Raw genomic sequence first — 21364 nt, forward strand, 5'->3', positions numbered from 1 at the left:
CAATACAACGTGCTGCAATGAGTTTCCGCGCGGCGCCACTGGCTTGCAATCCATGTTTTCACCCATTTTTAATTTTAGGATTTTTTTTTTTCATAGTGTGTCGTGATACTCTTAGGTTCTCTCACACCACTAGTCAAGAAATTGGAAAATGTTAGCAGTCACTAATATATTTTCGTATTAAACAGTGAAAATTCGATTTATATATATTTTTTTCATGAATCCAACAAAACATTATGTGTCCTCCTCAAATGTCTTTTGAATTATATTTTATTGATTTTACACAGTAGAACACTAGTTTTTACTTTGAAATATGATCAAATTCGAGTACTTGCATTTGTGACTCCGTAAAAAAGACGTAACAAAGGGTAAACAACGCAGCCTGTGTACACACCCAATGAAAGTAAGTCAAGGAAACCATGTCTGCTTTTTTCTTCATATCCTGATGTATGTATCCTGTGGATTTCAAGTCCTATTTGTAATTGGTAAAATACAAAAAATATTTCAACTTCATCGCTTGATATTAGTTTGTTTGTTTACGTGTTCTCAGTGCGCCTTTGTTTGCAGTGCCGTCGGTGCAGAGCGAGGACTGCATCCCCAGCAGGAGGGACCTGGCGAGGCGGCTGATGCGGGCACAGCGGCAGGTGGTGGGAATGGCAGGTGTGTGTGTGTGTGTGTGTGTGTGTGTGTGTGTGTGTGTGTGTGTGTGTGTGTGTGTGTGTGTGTGTGTGTGTGTGTGTGTGTGTGTGTGTGTGTGTGTGTGTGTGTGTGTGTGTGTGTGTGTGTGTGTGTGTGTGTGTGTGTGTGTGTGTGTGTGTGTGTGTGTGTGTGTGTGTGTGTGTGTGTGTGTGTGTGTGTGTGTGTGTGTGTGTGTGTAACCCAAGAGAGGTTACCGTTTGACAAAGTTATTTACTCAAGCATTAACCTAAGCTAAGTTACACCAGATGATAAATAACGAAATGGCAGAGAAAAACTACAATAAGAAATAATATATAGTGACTGGCGATACGAAAAATAAGTATGGACCAAAATACTCCCTTGAAACTAAAACTACCATGCTCCCAACAAGACAGGCGTGCACGGCCAAACAAAGACAAGGTGGCTTCCTCCCGCCACTGACTGATATGTACGTGTCTGGAATTCCTAAGAGGCGGTACAACTCCGTGCCAGCGGCTCAGGTGTTACTTTTCTTTAGACATTGTGATTGTTTAACGTCTGCCGTGAGGTTTTAAAGAACTTTGTGATTAGTATATTCAAAGTAAGATTAAACACTCACTGTACTTAGGAGGTTCATTAATTAAATCTAAATGCTTGTCTTGTTGTGGAACACAACTAATACAGTCACCAACAGAAAGCATGATTAACTCACCTTCTCTCCTTCGTGCGTGCCTCAGGTAAAGTGGACGGCACAGCTGGTCCCTCGCTGGCCCATGAGCTGCGGGCCATCGCTCGGGAGCTGGACCCGCGGATCGCCACGGAGGACGCGGCGCCCCGACCCCTGACCAGCGCTGTGTGCGGGGAGGTGTATCGCGGGAGGGACGTCGACGAGGCCTGCCTCCAGAACTACATGCAGGTTAAGTGTGACGACGCGCCGCCCTTCAAGGAGGTGCTCACTGTCATCCTGTCGACCAAGGGCTGGGAGGCGCCGCGCGTCAGGACGGTGGTGCAGAACATCAGGAAGTACTACGACCTGGACGTGGTGGTGCTGAGCTACGGCTCCGGCGGTGACCTCGGGACGCTGCGGGGTGACGGTGTGTCTGTGCGAACCCTGAGCGCCGACACTTCGGCGTCCTCCGCCATTAACAGGGAGGTGACGAAGGTAAGGACGCCGTTCGTCCTCCTGGCGGACTCCTTGACGCACTTCGTCGGAAACTTGTGTTCCCTGGAGCGGCTGGTGAGAGTCCTGGACCACGAGGGACAGGCAGGGGTGGCGGCAGGGAGCTACAGGACACTGGACGGCACCTGGCACCACGGGTGTCTGCTGCGGCGGATGGAGAACTACCAGCTGGCCTACGCGTCAGGCTACGAAAACTCCCGCCACGAGTGCATGTTTTGTGACGACGTCGTGGGTCCGTTCGTGGCGCGCACCGCCCTGCTGCGGAAGCTGCCACTGAGGGACGAAATGGAGAGTCCCGCGACACTTCGGGACTGGTTCATCAGCGTGCATATCTCCGGCAGCCTCGCCGTCGTGTGTCCGGACGTCATGTTCTTCGTGGACGAGGCGCCAGCGATGACCCGCCAAGAGTGGCTGCAGGTGGCCGCCAAGTGGGCGGTGCAGCACGTGTGGCCTCACAATGGGGAAAAGCTTGAGTTCTCGTGCCCGGAGCTCAACATGGAGTGTGTCAACCTGATGAAGATGGTGTCGTCCTTCCTGGTGCCGCCGTGCTGCCGCGACGAGCTGCGTCGAGAGTTGGGTCTGGTGCAGGAGTGTGGCGATGAGCTGGGCCTCTACGTGGAGCTGCAGGCCGGCAGCCTCCTCGGCGCCGTCAAGACCGACGGGATCCTGCCGTGGGACTTTGACATGGACGTGATGACCGACTGCAAGGACCAGGAGGCTTGGATGGAGAAAGGCACGAAGTGCATGGCGCGGAAGGGATGCAGCGCCGTCCACATGATTGGCAACTACTGGATGACCACTTGCAACGTGTCCTTCGTCGACGTCACATGCAGGCCCGAGAGACTGACGCCGCTGCCGCCCGAGCTGCGCGGCGTCCCGACCCGCGTCAACTACAACGGCAGGATGATCGTAGTGCCGCCCAACCCCGCGATGGTCGCCAGGAACTACTATGGCCCCGAGTACCTCCGTCATGAGGTGCACTGGCGCTACACGGGCAAGGACAAGGGACTCCGCTGGAACCGCTGCGCCGCGCCGGGCTTCCACGCCTGCCTCGAAAACTTCCCCACCGATGGCAATATTAAGTTCAGGAATTTCGCTCAGCAGCTGGTGGGACTCTGACACCCGCAGCTCCTACCCGTCATCGTCCTCGGCCTACATCGTCTCCTCTGAGACCCGAGGAGGACAGGCTGGGTCGTGGCGGCGCCGGGCTGGCGGTACTCTGTGCTCAGGAAATCCAGACACATCGCTTACACACACAGGGGGAGGGAGACACAGGGACATGTTCTTATCTTTATCGTTCACGGACAGGAACATTCAGGGCTCGCGGCCAGGCGGGCGTCGGACACTGGCAGCAGGACGTGCGTCACAAACGACCCTTGACCCGAGTGTTACTTACGTCAGTGATGCTTCCAGATGCCTTGCAAACACCCTCCCCCCGCAGACAGAACGAACAGCAATTAACTTGTACAGAAAATAATTTTGGCTTCGAAAAGAGAGAGAGAGAGAGAGAGAGAGAGAGAGAGAGAGAGAGAGAGAGAGAGAGAGAGAGAGAGAGAGAGAGAGAGAGAGAGAGAGAGAGAGAGAGCGCTATGGGGGAGTATGAGGCAATGGTCTTCCCCCGTCACCACGCCTCACCCTCCCCCGGGCTGCCCCGCTCCCCCGCCTCAGCCTACGCCCACTTACAGCCTTCCCAGCACCCTTGAAACAGGACTCCGAGGGTGGGGGCGACACGGGTAGGGGAGGGAGGGGGCACGGGGGACAAGAGCGCCTCCCCCGGGAACATGCACCTTCGATTCTGAAACTACTTTGTCGGAAGTCTCGACGATGCTTTCACAGGAAAAACACACACACAAAAAAAAAATAGTAAAGAAAAAGAGTAGTAGACATGAGAGAGAAAAAGTAGGACGAGCAAAAGATAAACTCAAGCCACAGACAAATGATGAAACGTTGTAAACTCTCGTCTTCCTCGGCGTCGAAACAAGACACGAAAACAGCACCAAAGAAATAACACGCGTAACAAGTGGACACACGAACTGTTTGGAGTGACCACGAATCGTCCGTTTCACTGCTGTCCATCTCTGCTTCTCATCCAGGCGACGGAGAGAGATAGAAAGACAGATGACGACCAACACGGAACACGGCTCACCACCACACCTCCTGCGCCGAGTAAAGCCCGTTGATGTCTTCCTGAGGGTGTGCGAGGAGGCCTGGCTGGCTTATGGTCGTCCCTCAGTCGTAGAGGTCCTGACGGCGGCGGGCGGAGGACGTGAAGGAGGAGGACATTTTCCGTGAGGGGAGGCGAGGCAGGGCGGAGTGACGAGGCGACGGGCTTAGGATCTTTAGAGGAATCAACTCCCTTTGCACAAGTAACTTAGTCTGGCCCTCTGCACCGTTATTGTCACACCCACCACCACCGTTAACACCACCAGCCCGCCGCCCATTCTGTTCATACGCCCCCCCCCCCTCACACACCTCCTCGCCACATCTGTGCTCCCCTCTACTACAGGTACTACAGGTGTCCGCCTCCCCGTCGCACCTGTAAAGACGAGTGAGTGTGTGTACCTGTGGCTGGGGAAGAACGTTGGGATTGGTTGGGGATGAGAAGTGACCTCGACCAGAAATGTGTGAAGATCTTGCCTGAAGCTACGCGGGGATAAAATCGATGGCGAGAGGCGCCAGACTGGTGTGTGTGTGTGTGTGTGTGTGTGTGTGTGTGTGTGTGTGTGAGATAGCGTCACGTAAAATAAAAACGTGATGAGAAAAAAATATACCAGAGCGTTGAAACACAAATGAAAACTGGCCTACAATAAAAAAATAAAAAAAAGACTTCAAAGATGGCGGCGACCTCGAGAGCTCGTCCCCAGCTCGTGAAAACAAAGACGACGTGAGGAGAAGACACACTCGAAGGCCGCAACTCGCCGCGACGCGTGACGACACAACGAAGGCGGTGAATTAACTCATTACCTCATCAAAACATCGCACTTATTACCGCCATTGAAGGTAAAACGCAACCTCATGGCAATCCTTCTCCTGCCGCCGCTGTCTTCCTAGCTTTCCCTCACTACACGCAACTTATCACCAACTCGAAAACCAATGGCAGATTTTAGATTGTTTTTCGCCTTCGTTTAATTCCCCAAACTTCGCTTCTAATCACTTGTTTTGTCATACCTGCGCCATCTAGTCAATAATAGAGAAAATGAATGTGCCATTTAACCCGTAAAGTGATAATATAAAGCTTGTGAGGAACGGGGTCTGGCTGATATTGAAACTGATGTCGAGAGAACGGCAAAGAAAGGGAGAGCTTGTGATGCGGGCGATATAGGGTAGAAGGCTCGCCGATTAGTAGCTACCCTTGTGAATAACTATTTAATGTCAACGGAAAACTACCCTGGAAAGTTTCACCGTTACGAACAATCCTAATTTTCCACGGTAGAAGACAAACTAAATGAAAAATACCGCTGCATGCCAAAAATTAATATAGCAAACCCACGACGCTGATGCCTCTCCGGTCATAATACTCTGTGGTTATCGTTCTTCACTTCGTCCAAACACAGAATCTCGCGCAAGGGTTCTGAACGCCTTACAGTGTGATCCGAAGCTGTACATACACACGGTTACCATAGAGTTCGACGCAGGGGTTCCGCAAGGGATTTCTTTGGCCTTCTAAGTCACTTCTTTACCTGTGATATTTAACCTGGGCTTCGTATATAGTGCAGGTGGAACTAATTAACTCGTAGTGTTGAATGAGTCGTTTAGCCTTTCTTTGTAGGTGTTGTTGCTGTTGAAGGTGCTGAAGTTTGTGTTGCAGAGTGTTCTATTTTGTGTGTGTTTCTGGAGGTAGAAAGTAGAGTGTGTATGTTGCTGTGTGTTCCATTTTGTCTTTCTTGAGGTTGAAAATCAGGTGTGTATGTTGTTGTGTGTTCCATTTCGTCTTTCTGAAGGTTGAAAATCAAGTATGCACGTGAAAGTGTGTAATTTCGTCTTCTTAAAGTTTAAACTCGAATGTATTGGCCGCAGTGTGTTCCAACTGGTTTTCCTTAAGGTTCCGAACGTGTGTGTGTGTGTGTGTGTGTGCTGCATTGTGTTCGATATCGTCTTTCTTTGGGTTCGAAGCTAAGCGTGTGTGTCTCTTTCCTAAGGTTCAAAATTGAGTACTACAGTAAAAAGGGAACAAAATAGGAAATAACATGTAAATTAGCAGTTATTATTTGTTGAAGGATGCCAGATTTTATGTACTATTAGTAAACGCAAATGTGTGGCGCTACGTTTTTCTACAAAGCTGAACATGAGGATGAGTTGAACAAGTGATAGGAGAATAAATATCAATAAACTCATAGCGATAACTTGTTTGCTTCTCCTTCTGTGTGTGTGTGTGTGTGTGTGTGTGTGTGTGTGTGTGTGTGTGTGTGTGTGTCCGATAAGAAAATGCCAGCACTACCACTACTACCACCACCACCACTACTACTACCACCACCACTACTACTACTACTACTACTACTACTACTACTACTACTATAATCTTCCCTCCTCACCCCTCACTCACTTGTCGCTGTTGTGGGTGTTGAGGTCCTCACAGCTCCTGACGAAGGGTTGGGGGCAGTGGCGGGGGTGGAGGCTCCGGTGGTGGTGGTGGAGGTGGTAGTGGAGGCGGCGGTGTTGGTGGTAGGAGGTGGCGGGGAAGAGGAGCCTGGTGGTGGGCGTGATATCACTCTGTCGCACCATCAAGGCCACCTCCCCCGTTGATATCTCGGCTGGGGGGGAGAGAGAGAGAGAGAGAGAGAGAGAGAGAGAGAGAGAGAGAGAGAGAGAGAGAGAGAGAGAGAGAGAGAGAGAGAGAGAGAGAGAGAGAGAGAGAGAGAGAGAATGTATGTATATTGTATCCTTTAATTACACTAGTGAGTACCTTTAATAACCCTGGAGTACCTCTAATAACCCTTAACAATCCCTTTGGTAGTCCTGAAGAACACACTAAGTAACGACATAACTAACAAAATAACTATATAGCTAAGCACACACAAATAACTAACCACATGACTAAAAACTAACTGAGCAATCAAGTTACAATCCTCCTACCTAACAAAATAACCAAGCACACAAATAACTTACCACCTGACTAAGAAACTAACTGATCAAACGATTAACTAACCTCCTAACTAATAAGCTAACCAATTAAACACACATAATTAAACACTTAACTGAAAAGCATGCTAAATATACAAATGGCAGATCGTCCCTCTTACACTGACCTGTGCTGTATATTATCTTTTTTAGAGCTTTAAACTAAACGAGTGTCTCTTCCTCAAGGTTCAAGATTAAGTGTTATAGTGAAGAGGAAACAAAATAGAGAACAGGATGTAAATTAGATGTTATAATTTGTTGAATGATGTCATTGTCACAGGTCGTGTTAGAAGACATTTCGCCGCCCAAGAACATATATTTGACAAGGCTTTCGTAGGAGTTGTGGGTATTTCCAGGAGTAGTTTTATGACCCTGGTTGTAGTTTGACCCTTCCTCTGTACCATGAACCTGAAGAAACACTCATTAGAACCCGACTGACCCCCTCTCTGACCTTTAGAAATAGCTGATGTGAGAAGCAAAAGTGTCTTATAATACCAACCACGGTAAGTGTTACGTCATCATGCCTTAGGCGAGCCTTACCCGTGGACGGCGAGGCAGCGCGGCGCACCAGCATGGACCGCTTGAAGGAGTGCTGCACGTCCAACACTCGCTCCCGCGCCTTGCCGAGGAAGGGCGCCGTCGAGAGGGTGTAGAGGAGAGGGTTGACGGCGGCGTTGAGGGGCAGCACGAACACCGCCACCCACGCGAACACCTGCAGGTAAAGGGCAAGGGAGTTAAGCCTCGGTCACACATTCACGTATCAATCCCACGTATGCTCACGTATGTGATTTTTGGCCCATACGTGGCCATACGCGGGGTTTGTTGCCGCGATCAACTGGATACGTGTCACGGGCCGATGTACGTAAAGCTTGCACGGTCAACATAACGACGTCATAACGTAAGTACGAGGTGATGCGTATTAACCCTACGCACTGCGCAAGCATGACGTGACGATTACCCGAATTGCCACGACAAGAGGCCACACCCCCGCAAGTAGTGCGTGGCAGAGCACGTAACAGCCACGTACGTATACCGTATGTGTACCGTGGTGCGTTACGACCTCGCGTCATCCTCACGTTATCCCCACGTACGTCGGTGGGTAAACGTGAGAGGTACATAAGGGCCGTGCTGCACACCTGTGATTGCAGTTCCCGTCAACATCTACCTGCAGCAAGAAGTACTCCCCTCCTGCTGAATCAACATGGAGAACATTGAGGACATCCTTGCCCTTATAACACCAGCAAACAGCCATAACACAGAATTAATGGAGGCCATCCTGGAGTATGTGCACTCCATGGTACTGGTGGAAGTTGTGATGGTCCACTCGCAAGTGAAAAGAAAAAAAAAAAAGGAGGCCGAGGAGGGTTTGGGCTTGGCCGTACCTGCAAAGAAGAGTGGAGCTAGCCCACTATGACAACCTGATGGAAGAGTTGGCAACCGAAAGTCCAGAACTGTACGGGAATTTTACCCGGATTGACAAGGACCTCTTCAGTGAAATAGCTGAACGTGTCGTACCCCACATTCAGAAGCAACGCACATTCTGGAGAGAATCCCTTGAGCCAGGCCAGCGTGTGGCTATCACCCAACGTTTCCTCGCCACGGGTGACTCATACAAGAGTCTGCAATACTCATTCCGAGTAGCCCACAACACCATTAGTTTCATTGTACCAGAGACCTGCAGGTTCCACAAACACCAGAGGCTTGGAAGCAGGTTGCTCCCTGGTTGTTGGAGGTTTGGGTGACCCTGAAGCTAAAGAAGCCCCCGTCCGTGATCTCTTGGTGGTGTCCTTAGGCATAGTTGAAGGCAATGGCGACAAGGTTTACTGACGAGGGCGCTGGCGGGGGTGAGAAGCGGTGGTGCTGTTGCTAGTCCGAGAGAGGAACTGAAGCCGCAAGCCCGCCGCACGGCGTATACACACCATGCACAACGTTGCAACATCGTCGTGGTACCCGAGGAGCGGCGCTGGTGCCACGTATGCTCCTGCGCCGCGTGAAGACCCACGCGGTGCGTGGCGGGAACAGGGGAGCAGCGTGGAACCACGTGTAAGCGCCCCGCAAGCACCCCGTAAGCCCCAGGTATGCGCCACGTTGTACGCGTGGAGCCACGTAAAATGGCGGTTGACGTGAGCAGCCACGTATCTTTTGAACATGTCGAAAGATGCCCGCTCTCCTACGCGGTGGTGTGGTGGTGCCCGGCCCCCCGCCTATGCCCACGCCCACGTACGTAATACGCATTACATACATTTATTACGTAACAAGCGGTTGCCGACTACCAATTTTCGTGTGTCGTGTGGGCGTACGTGGCTTGATGATACGTGGATGTGACACAGGAGCCCTGCATAAGAAAGGAAAGTTTGTTTTGAAAGAGCGTTTAAAATTAAAGAGGCAGGTGGTAAATGAAAGAAAGTGAAGCACAGGCGTATAGATATGAATGAGAGAGAGAATGAGAGAGAGAGAGAGAGAGAGAGGAGAGAGAGGAGAGAGAGAGAGAGAGAGAGAGAGAGAGAGAGAGGAGAGAGAGAGAGAGAGAGAGAGAGAGAGGAGTACGGAGGGGAGGGGAAGAGAGGGAGGGGAGGGGGAGGGAGGGGGAGGGAGGGGTGGAGTGGGAGGACACAGGGACACACACACACACACACACACACACACACACAACATACCATTCATCTTCATTAAGCTCAACATGCCTCTCTCATTCTCCCTGCCATCTCTTTCTCCCTCACCCTTCTTTCCTCTCCTCCACTTCCTTCACTCATTCCACCTCCCCACACACGCACTCCATCTCGCTTTCCTTCCTTCCTTCCATTCCCTCACTGTCTCCTCACACTTTCCTTCTAATCCATCGCCTTAGTAAAACTTCTATCTCCACCCTCACATCCTTTATCGCTTCCTCAACATTTATATTTTCGCTCTTAACCTCCCATTTTTTCACCTTCTTCTATTCCTACGTCTTTCTTCACTTCCTCACACATTCTTTTATTTTCGTTTTCCTCTTTTTCTTTCGTTGCCTCCCTTGCGGATTTAATTAATACTTCCCAAACATAGGAGCAGTAAGTAGCGGGCTTATTTTTTATTATTGTTTTCTTTTTCTTTTTTTACGCCCTTGCACTGTTTCCTCTGATGTAAAAAAAAAATCATCTTCGCTCCTAACCATCTTTTTTTTTCACCCTCATTTACTTCACCTTTCCTCACTCTCAACCTTACTTTTTATCACTCACATCTCTTCCCATCTCTTCCTTCACCTCCTCACATTATTTTATTCATGTGGTCCCATTTCTTTTCCCTCTCCTCACCTGTACTTCATAAACATATCAATCTCTGCTCTTGATTAATCCTTTTTTTCTTATCTTCATCTATTTCTACTCCTTTCCTCACTCTTATTCTTCTTTTATTCTCACACATCTTTTCCCACATCTATCTTCACCTTCTCACACCCTTATATTTGCGTGGTCCCATTTCTCCGCCACCTCACCTAAGCATATAAATCTTCGCTCTCATCTTCCCTTTTTCTCATCATCTCTTCGTACATTTTTCTTTCCTTCCTCAAACGCCCTTTTATTCAGGTGGTTCCATTTCTCCGTCACCTTATCTAAGCGTATAAATCTTCGCTCTTATCCTCCCTTTTTCTTACCTCCTCTTCGTACATTTTTCTTTCCTTCCTCAAACACCCTTTTATTCAGGTGGTTTCATTTCTCCGTCACCTCACCTGCGGCGGTATGATGACCCCGGCGAGGGAGAGGAGGCCGAGCAGGATGATGGGCAGCCAGCACGCGGCGTCCGTCACCACAATCAGCGTCATCTTCCTCGCCATGGACGATTCCCGCAGCTGCTGGTCACTCCGCACGGCAGCGCTCGAGGTTCGCGCCGCCCGGTACATCCCGCAGTACGAGCCCGCGATCACAGAAAACGACACCAAGTTAACCACTGCAAGGTGAGACAAAGAAAATGGGGTGATGGATGCTGTGTGTGATGTGGTTTGGCGTATATAATGATGCTATATTAACCAGTGAGCTTGTACGTGTTGTAAATGGTTGTATATAAAATGCCTGGAGTTATATGGCTTACTTTAAGAAATTTAGAGGTGAAACAAAGAAAATGGGGTGATGGAGGCTGTGTGTGATGTGGTTTAAAGTACATAATGATGCTATATTAACCAGTGAACTTGGACGTGTTGTAAATGATTGTATGTATTTTTTTTTACAACAAAGGAGACAGCTCAAGGGCATAAAAAAAGGAAACAATAATAATAAAAAAAGCCCGCTACTCGCTGCTCCTAAAAATAATCCAAAGAGGTGGCCGAAAGAGGGGTCAATTTCGGGAGGAGAGGTGTCCAGATACCCTAAAGAAGATATAAAAAAAGATATAAAAAGTCTGGGGTTATATGGCATACTTTTACAGGTTAACGAGGTGATGGAAAAGTTGGTGAATGGTGTGTGTGGTGTGGTTTGACGTATACAATGATGCCGTGTTAGCCAGTGAACTTGGACGTGATGTAAATGATTGAATATAGAAAGTATGGGGCTGTAATGAAGTTTCCCTTAGAGGTTAACTATCAGAAAGGGAACATGAGGGGAAAATTAAATGGATTAAATAAACTTGATGTAGTAGAGGGACACTAACGTAAAGAAAAACTCAGCAATGTCAAGAATCACAGAAGATATCGCTACTAAGTCAGTCAGTCAGTCAGTCAGTCAGTCAGTCAGTCAGTCAGTCAGTCAGTCAGTCAGTCAGTCAGTCAGTCAGTCAGTCAGTCAGTCAGTCTCTCTCTCTCTCTCTCTCTCTCTCTCTCTCAGGCCAGTTCAAACACAGCAAGGAAAAAAAAACATGTGTAATCCTTCTTCTTTGCACATTTCTTCCTCTTACCTCTTTTACTGGTCTTAACTTCTCCCCTTGTCCCCTTTTCCTCTCCTATCGCAACAGTATACCTCCAGACACCTTTACAGAGCACTCAGCCACACTCCCCCCCCCTAAAGAGTACGGCGCCATATGACCTCGTTGTTGCGGCGCATTATATAAATCACTCACTTACTCCCCTAAAGAGTCCCCCGGCGAGGCACACTCACCTAGGAACACAAGCACGGAATACTCCCACCCATTCGGCTTCTCGTGGGTGATGTGCAGCGCCAGACACACGCCGGACCGCCCGTAGAAGTTCCTGGTGGTGGGATGTGACGGTGATGACATTGTAGTAGTAGTAGTAGTAGTAGTAGTAGTAGGAGTAGGAGTAGCAGTAGTAGTAGTAGTTAAAGAAAGGTAAACCGAAGCCAGAAGTAAGACACGCGCACACTCAAGCTATAACACGAAACGAAAACAGATCAGCCCAAAGGAACAAAACAAAAGAGAATCGAAGCATACGTAATTAAAGACTATTGTGGCCGGTTTCATTAAGTCTGTTGTCATTGGATATATTCACTGAGAAGGGAGTATAAGGATTGTTACATATGATTCATCGCGCTAGCCATGACTATTATTATGACCAGAAGCAAACAGATCAACAAGACAGAGCGAGCGCCAAAGGGTTCTGATCCTCTTTCGATGCTCCGATATTCTCCCATGAGTGAGGGAGAAAGGATTAAAGGCCTCGTATACTCCTTCTGCTCACAACAAAGGCACATGATACTCATAATAAGGAGCTAATAACAAAGCCACTCATCTAAACTTAACGTATTGACAAACTTGAGCATGAAGTGGAAGAAAATATTGCTTCCTTTACTGTTCTGAAGTCTTTCCTGAGTAGAGTTTTAATCAGTATTCTCTCATCCCGTTCTTAGAGTCATGGGTTAAAGATCAAGAGTATCAAGACACCTCTCCACCCGAAATTGACCTCTCTTCCGGCCTCTTGTGCTTTTATCTTTTGTAGGAGCAGCGTCTAGCGGAGTTTTGTTGTTGTTGTTGATGCTGTTTTTGTTTGTTGCCATTGAGCTGCCTCCCTTGCCGTGAAAAAAAGGTAGAGAAGCGTCATTGCAACACACTACATGTCAGAAAGTCTATCCATCAGTGTCCTGCGTGCTACTCCTTCGCTGCATTGTCAGACGCTCGAATCTACTAAAACTATTTTCTTCGCACACCTCTATCTTCGTCTTTCACCTTCCTTTTCACACACCCATTTCTTCCTACATCTGTCTTCATTTCAGCTGTCATTCACGTCCCACACTCCCGTTACCCTCTTGCACATCGCACCACACGTTGAGGGCTTTGCGAAATGTATGCTTGCGAAATGTACATCCGAGAGAGTGGTCTGATCACGCTCTCAACCCGCGGTCAGTGGCTCGTGTGTGTGTGTGTGTGTGTGTGTGTGTGTGTGTGTTTGATCAGCACGCACCTAAAGGGAATATTTTAACTGACATCACGCAGCACGTTCAGTCAATAAGTGTTTTAGAAGCGGGGTCAAACGGGAAGGTCACTGGTAGAGTACGGAAATGTGACGTGACCAATGCATACTAATTTAGCGTACTACTTTGTGCGGTCATTGCAATATGAACGTTAGTGAATATGAACGTTTGCGAATGACATTTTGGTATATGCATAAACTTATAACCTAAATATACACAACCAGAATGAACTAGAGTACGACAAACCACAAGTACACACTCTCTCTCTCTCTCTCTCTCACTTAATGCAACGAGAATATGAATGTTTGCTGATGACAATTTTGATACGAGAATAAAGCTATCACCTAAATATCAACAAAATTTATTAGCGTACGAAAACTCTCTCTCTCTCTCTCTCTCTCTCTCTCTCTCTCTCTCTCTCTCTCTCTCTCTCACCGGAAGTAGCTCAGCGGGGCCAGGGGCAGCGCGGAGAGGAGTCCCACGCACGCCCACACGCCGCCCATGATAGTCCGCGTCCAGCCCATGGTCAGCCGAGGCACACGGAAGGGGAACATGATGACCACGAACCTCTCCAGGGTGATGACTGTGGCAGTGAAGGTGGTGGTGAGTGGTGGTGACGGTGGTGAAGGGAGGGTGGTGGTGGTGATGGTGGGGGTTAAGTTGGGGACGTATGTGGTGTTGGTGTGTTTGTGGTGGTGGTGATGAAAGTGGTGGTGGTGGTGGTGGTGTGGATTATGTTGGGGTGTAATGGGAAGTGTAAAGGGTAGTGGTGAGTGGTGATGAAGGTGGTGGTGAAAATGGTGGTGGTGGTGGTGAAAGGTAGTGTTGTGGGGGTAAAGTTGACGTAGAGGGGCACGTAAGGGGATGTGCGGGATGGTGTGTATATGTGTTATGTGTAGCGGTGGTGATGTGCTCAGTGGTGTTGAGGTGTATGGGAGTGGTGTGTGATAGTGGGGTGAAGGGTGATGATGGTGGTGGTGGTGGTGATGGTGGTGGTGAGGGTGGTTATTGAGCGGTTAAATATGAGTGCTGTGAAGGGTGCTGGGGTGGTGGTGATGGTGGTGGTGAGGGTGGTTAGTGAGCGGTTAAATATGGGTGAGGTGAAGGGTGGTGGGGTGGTGATGGTGGTGGTGAGGGTGGTTAGTGAGCGGTTAAATATGGGTGAGGTGAAGGGTGCTGGGGTGGTGGTGGTGGTGGTGAGGGTGGTTAGTGAGCGGTTAAATATGGGTGAGGTGAAGGGTGGTGGGGTGGTGATGGTGGTGGTGAGGGTGGTTAGTGAGCGGTTAAATATGGGTGAGGTGAAGGGTGCTGGGGTGGTGTTGATGGTGGTGGTGAGGGTGGTTAGTGAGCGGTTAAATATGGGTGAGGTGAAGGGTGCTGGGGTGGTGGCGGTGATGCTCAACTGAATAAAATAAAAGGTGGTTGATAATGGTGGAGGTGGTGGCGGTGTTGACGTGAATATTTGAGTGGAGGTGAATGTTGCTAATTACGGGGTTGTGTAGCTGTCCCTGTTAACACACACACACACACACACACACACACACACACACACACACACAGATAGATAGATAGACAGATAGATAGATATTGACTACAAATGTGCATAAAACCAAAACATCATACAGAAATCGAAAGTTATTTAAGAATGCTAATTTCGTCTATATAACATTTCCAAATAGTAGTCCACATTCAGCACTTAAGTAAAATCTTTATATAGTCACTAAAATATACAGAACTCTGGTGTCGTTACTGGCTTAAAAACACAGGGACGTCAATTTAAACACTTACCACTTTTCTATACCTACAAGTAATAAATAATAAATAATAACGAATAATTAACAAGATACCCTTTCGTCCGACCTTAGTTCTCGATCCATTGAGAGCTCCACAGAAAACGAGATAAAAATGGATGTCTCAAATAAAACATCACCTTTTTCTTTATCATTTTTTTTTTCTTATCGTTATTCCCTAACTCTCCCTAACCTGTTTTCCTCCTTTCTCTCCCTTTTTTCCTCCCTTCTCCCTTTCTCAAGCTTTCCTCTCCTTCTCTCCCTTTTTTCTTCCCTTTCCTTCTTTTTCCTTCTTCCTTTTCTCTTTTTTTCTCTCCCTTTTTCCCTCCCTTCTCCCTTTCGCAAGCTTACCTCTCCTTCTCTCCCTTTTTTCTTCTCATTCCTTCTTTCTTCTTCTTCCCTTTCTCTTTTTTTCCTTTTTCTTCCCTTCTCCCTTTCTCAAGTTTCCCTTTTTTCTTCTCTTTCTTTTTTTCTCCTTCTTCCTTCTCTTTTTTTTGCTTTTTTTCTCCTTCTTCCTTCTCTTTTTTTGCTTTTTTTCTCTTCCTTTTTCCTCCCTTCTCCCTTTATCCAGCTTTCCTCTCCGTCTCTCTCACATCGTTAGAAGTGACATAAACAATCTCTATGAACCACTCTGCCTAAAGAAACCTGAAAAAAAAGCATTATTGAAAGAGAATTCGAAATATTTGTGATACTGAATATGCTAAAAAGAATATCAACCAACAAGCAAAACAGGGAATGAAGGCTATATACTCAACTATATTTCATTTTCTTTTCGCCATCTCTTCCTGTTTACTTTTTACCATCTTTTCTTTTTTCCTCCATACCTTCTCTCTCTCTCTCTCTCTCTCTCTCTCTCTCTCTCTCTCTCTCTCTTTCCTTAGCGTGTATTCTCAAAAGTATCGGCATCCAAGTTCGCCTGTTTGAAAAGCCTCTCGTTAATATGCTCTGCGGCCTTTAGAAAAAACCGTAATAGGAGTCGGGTACGTTTAAGAATATGGACTTTTGATTCCTTTTCCCTACCCTCACTCTCTTCCTTTTTTTCCTTCTTCTTCTTTTTCAGATTTCCCCCCTAAAAAGGGGGACAGGGCCTTTGCACAAAGGCGGCCCTGTAAGGGGGGGCGGGCAATTTAAGTCCCGGGGGGTGTAGGGACGCCTCCGCCGCCGCCACAGTCACGGGTAACAGCCGGCGAGCAGCGACGGAGGCACGGGCCCTCCGGGCAGGCGCCCAGAATCAGCCCGTAGCGGTACACGTGCGAGCAGCCGACTAGTCGACTTGACTGCGGAGGGGTGGCCCAAAGCGAGGATGACCTCGCGGGTCCATCTCGCCGCCGCAGAAGAGCCACCCGGCTGCTCGCCCGTGGAGCTGGCGTTCCACTGTCTTTTTTTCCTCTTCCTCAGGGCAATTTATATTTACTTGATTACTAATCGGGAAGAGAGAGATTAAGTAGCGAGCGTTCCCACCACTATGCAATACACGACCCAATTGTGCTCAGCTTCTTTGCGGCCCGTTGATTGGGCGACACGGATGAGGCAGACGATGAAAGAAACTGATAACGTACCTGACAGCTCGAGGTGAAACTGAAGGGATGCTGGGTATATCGGGGGAAGGGTGATGGGAGGGATGCTGGGTATATCGGGGGAAGGGTGATGGGAGGGATGCTGGGTATATCGGGGGAAGGGTGATGGGAGGGATGCTGGGTATATCGGGGGAAGGGTGATGGGAGGGATGCTGGGTATATCGGGGGAAGGGTGATGGGAGGGATGCTGGATATATCGGGGGAAGGGTGATGGGAGGGATGCTGGGTATATTGGGAGAAGGGTGCCGGGGATGGGGATGCCAGGGAAGAGGAAACAAGGGAAAGACTAAATGCGAGTAATTGGAAAGTAGGAGAGTGAGAGTCAGAAAAGAGTGGTAAAAAGATGAACAAACTAACACACAAACAGACAAACAAAGCGGCAGACACACAAACAGACACACAAACAGAGAGACAGAGGATGAGATGAATATGGAAGCAAAGAAAGTAAATTAAGATGGAAGAAGAAACGAAAGAAGCAAGAGAAGGAGGAGGAGGAGGAGGAGCAGGATAGAGAAGAAGGATGCGGTTATGAAAAACGAAATCCAGGAGCGCGGACGACAACGAGGAGCAAGAAGTGAGGAGACGATGACCTTAAAATTGAATATTCAGACGAACTGCGAAGTCAACAGACCCTACCAGACTGTACCTATGTTACCGGTTACCTGAAGGAGGGACGTATGAGGCGGAAGGTAGGAAGGAAGGTAGGAAGGAGGAGGGAGGGAGAAGGGAGGAGGAAGGTAATTGCGAATCCCTATATATGTTGATGCGTGTGGCTTTCGGCTTCAATTTGTATCTAGCTGACGAGGTGTATTGTAGGTTTTAGACGAAGAGGACCGATTGCCTAAATGAAGGACTAAGAAGAAGAAGAAGAGGAGGAGGAGGAGGAGGTGGTGGTGGAGGTGATGGAGGAGGAAAATGAAAGGGAAAAAGACGAAGTAAAAAGGTGTTCCCATTCTCCCTCGACTTTCAACATCTTTCCCCTTCCTTCTCCAACTCCACCACCTCCTCACTCCACCTCCCCCTCCCCCTCATCATCATCCTCTTCCTCTCCGTCTTCCGTACCTGTAAGCGTGAAGACGGAGAGCTCACTGGAGAAGGTGGAGAGGAAGCCGGCCAGCTGACAAAGGGGCGAGGTTCTCCACACGGCGTCGTAGATGAAGTAGACGCCGCGGTACCTGATGTCCACGGCAGCGATGATCAATAGGTAGAGGCCCATGCAGAGGTCACCCAGGGCCAGGTTGGTGATGAGGAAGGAGTGCACCTGTTTGCGGGGGGTTGGAAAGAGGTGGTGGTGGTGATGGTGATGGTGGTGGTGGTGATGGTGGTGAAGGATAGGTGAAGAATGAATGGTGTGATAATGAAGGGAATGGTGATTGGAAGGGTAAAAACACTCACACACTCATGCCCCTCCACACATCCCTACACACCCCTACACTCACTCGCCCCTACAACACACCCTTATCTAAATACGCACTCCTTCCCTCCGTCCTACACACACGCATATCCCTACCCACCCCACACACACCTAAAGACACTTCACCCCCGACCAACGACCCCCACCCCTTCACCCCACCTACTACCCACACACCCTTATCCACTCACACCCCTCCAATCCCCCCCACACAAACACCCCACACAAACCCACACACACCTGACCACACACTCCCCTCCCCTCCTTCCCCCCATCCACCCACCTGGTTGTCGCTGCTGTACACGAGGCGCCACAGGATCACCAGCAGGTTCCCCGACAGCGCCAGCGAGGCCAGCACCCACACACACACCCGCAGCACGCCGTTGGTCATGAGGTCCTCGCAGGAGCTGAACTGGTCCGGCCTGGGGTAGCAAGTGGGTACGTGACGCGCCAGGCAGCAGAAGCGAAACTCATCCGTCCACCTGAAGGGAAAGGTGTGCCCGAAGGTGTGTTGGGGATGATGATAGTAGTGATAATGATAATACTAATAATAATGATGGTAATCTTTATTGTTCTTAGCCATTAACGAACTCATCCGTCCACCTGCAGGGAGAGGTATGCCCACAGGTGTGCTGGTGAAGATGATGATGATAGCGATAATGGTAATGAAGATAACAGTTATGATAATGAGGGTAATATACCGTACGTGGTTGTATTAGCCATTAACAAACTCATCCGTCCATCTGAAGGGAAAGGTGTGCCCGAAGGTGTGCTGGTGATGATGATGATAGTAGCGAAGATGATAATAGTAATAATAATGAGGGTAATATATGGAGTTGTCTTAGCCATTACCTTGAAATCGAAAACAGAGCGACGCCCCACTAGACTATTTCCACTGTGCAGAGAACTTGTTGGTCTGCCGGTGAGATGCAGATAAACAAACAAACAAACAAACTGGACAGGACGGAGAAGACCCGCGCCTGAAACTCCCTTGTCCGTCACTTCTGTCAGCGTGCAATTAAAGCCAGGATTCCACGGTTCCTCGTCAAACGGCGGGTTAAGAACATAAGAACATAAGAACGCAGGAGTCTGCAAGAGGCCGGTAGGCCTGTACGAGGCAGCTCCTTTGACCCTAAGCTCCCGTGTATCTAACCCCACCTAATATCGCTGTCCATGAATTTATCTAGTCTAATTTTGAATGTGACAATTGTATTGGCACTCACCACATGACTGCTAAGCCTATTCCACTCATCCACCACTCTGTTAGTAAACCAATTTTTGCCTATGTCCCTGTTGAATCTGAATTTATCCAGTTTAAACCCGTTACTTCGTGTCCTACCCGGTTCTCTTACCAACAAAACCTTATGAATGTCTCCCTTATTAAAGCCCTTCATCCATTTATAAACCTCGATCATGTCTCCACGCACCCTTCGCCTTTCTAGAGAATGCAAGTTTAACTGTTTGAGTCTTTCCTCGTATGGCAAGTTTCTCAACCCCTGAATCATTTTAGTCATCCTCCTCTGCACCGATTCTAACATTTTTATATCCATGCTATAGTAGGGTGACCAGAACTGAACCGCATAGTCAAGATGAGGTCTAACTAATGCTAAATATAGTTTGAGGAAGACTTTGGGGCTTCTGTTGCTTACGCTCCTTGAAATAAATCCCAGTACCCTATTAGCTCGATTTCTAGCTTGAATGCATTGTGCCCTTGGACGGAGATCAGAGCTCACTAAGACCCCTAAATCCCTCTCGCACCCAGACCTACTTATGAGAGTGTCATTTAAGCAATAGTTATGTGAGGGGTTGTTCCTACCTACACTCAGAATACTGCACTTCCCTACATTGAACTCCATCTGCCATTTATCCGCCCAGTCATATAATCTGTTGAGTTCACCTTGGAGAATACTAGCGTCCTGATCCGACTCAATTACTCTACCGATCTTGGTATCATCTGCAAATTTACTAACATCACTACTAATTCCTGTGTCTAAGTCATTGATATAAATAATAAACAAAAGTGGACCTAATACCGAACCTTGTGGGACCCCACTGTAACACATCCCAGTCAGATCTTTTACCATTGATTTGCACTCTTTGCTTCCTATTGCTAAGCCACGCCTTGACCCAGTTCAAAACTTTACCCTCTACTCCGTGAGCCTGTAATTTAAGCAACAGTCGTTGGTGAGGAACTTTGTCAAACGCTTTACTAAAATCAAGATAGATTACATCATAATTTTCATCTCTGTCAACCGCCTCAAATACTTTATTGTAGAAGGACAAGAGATTGGTGAGGCATGACCTACCTTTTGTGAACCCATGCTGCGAGTCGTGAATTGCTATGTTTCTCTAAATGCTCCTGAATGTTCCTGGCTATTATGGACTCCAGCATCTTCCTATAACCGATGTTAAGCTAATTGGGCGATAGTTTGAAGCAACTGACCTGTCCCCTTTTTAAAAATCAGCGTCACATTAGCTACTTTCCATAGGCTCGGCACATAGTTAGTATTTACCGACATCTTAAAGATGTCGGTTAGTGGGTCACTGATTATATCACCTAGCTCCTTTAATACCCTCGGAAATATCCCGTCAGGACCTGGCGACTTGTTCTTCTTAAGCTTATCTATCTCATCCTGAACTACTTGCCTGGTAATGATTATATCCCTCAATTTATCGCCATCCCCGCCCTCGTACACCTGAACTCTTTCCGGTATAGTCGTTCGATCCTCCTGTGTGAATACTGAAAGGAAGTAGTCGTTCAACAATGTGCTCATATTTTCGTAATTTTCTACTAGCTCCCTGTGTTTGATTTCAGCGGTCCAATTTTCTCCCGTGTTTTTGTTCTATACATCTGAAAGAAGCCCTTGGATTACTTTTCGCCTCATTTGCTACTTTGATCTCATAGTTCTTTTTGCTATCCTGGTGTTTTTCTTAACTAATCTAGATAGTTCGACGTACCGGCCCCTGAGATGTGTTTCCCATTCTTTATTTTCTGATAAATTCCTTCTTTAACCCAATCTCGTGTTTTAGTCCACGAGTCATCCACTTAGGATCATTGTTTTTTTCTAAGTGTTCGCTGTGGTATATGCTGTTCTTGCCCTCTACTATTAATATAACTAAATTATTTTAAGAAATGTATAACTGGTTATCCTGGCTCTCCAATCCGAATTTCTGGACATAAAGAATCCCTAAATTATCCCAGTTTACCCCTTCAAGATGTCTTCGAAGCCCTCGTAGTTTGCTCTTCTAAAATCTGGCACTAACACTGGGTTTGGATCATGGGTTACCGCCCAGTCTAAGCTAAA

The 21364-nt window shown here is 48.0% G+C and overlaps 2 protein-coding genes across 13 annotated transcripts in view; one reads left to right on the forward strand and one right to left on the reverse strand.

Moving 5' to 3' along the window:
- LOC126996052 (uncharacterized) overlaps positions 1 to 3419 on the forward strand; it is a 16326-nt gene extending 12907 nt beyond the window's left edge. For all 12 annotated transcript variants that reach the window (XM_050856086.1, XM_050856089.1, XM_050856087.1 and 9 more), the window contains exons 3-4: positions 565 to 657; positions 1392 to 3419. In XM_050856086.1, coding sequence (XP_050712043.1) covers positions 565 to 657; positions 1392 to 2953 — 1655 coding nt within the window. In that variant the 3' untranslated portion in view covers positions 2954 to 3419. The remainder of the gene's footprint in view (positions 1 to 564; positions 658 to 1391) is intronic.
- The window catches only part of LOC126996293 (G-protein coupled receptor GRL101-like), a 222614-nt gene continuing 204579 nt past the window's right edge, over positions 3330 to 21364 (reverse strand). The window contains exons 26-33 of the mRNA XM_050856670.1: positions 18343 to 18541; positions 17711 to 17909; positions 13717 to 13864; positions 12013 to 12104; positions 10656 to 10873; positions 7493 to 7664; positions 6378 to 6585; positions 3330 to 4370 (exon numbers count right to left, since the gene is read on the reverse strand). Of these exons, the coding sequence (XP_050712627.1) occupies positions 4064 to 4370; positions 6378 to 6585; positions 7493 to 7664; positions 10656 to 10873; positions 12013 to 12104; positions 13717 to 13864; positions 17711 to 17909; positions 18343 to 18541 (1543 nt within the window). The 3' untranslated portion in view covers positions 3330 to 4063. The remainder of the gene's footprint in view (positions 4371 to 6377; positions 6586 to 7492; positions 7665 to 10655; positions 10874 to 12012; positions 12105 to 13716; positions 13865 to 17710; positions 17910 to 18342; positions 18542 to 21364) is intronic.

This window comes from Eriocheir sinensis, chromosome 9, assembly GCF_024679095.1.
Source record: "Eriocheir sinensis breed Jianghai 21 chromosome 9, ASM2467909v1, whole genome shotgun sequence".
Classification (NCBI taxonomy): Eukaryota; Metazoa; Arthropoda; class Malacostraca; order Decapoda; family Varunidae; genus Eriocheir; species Eriocheir sinensis.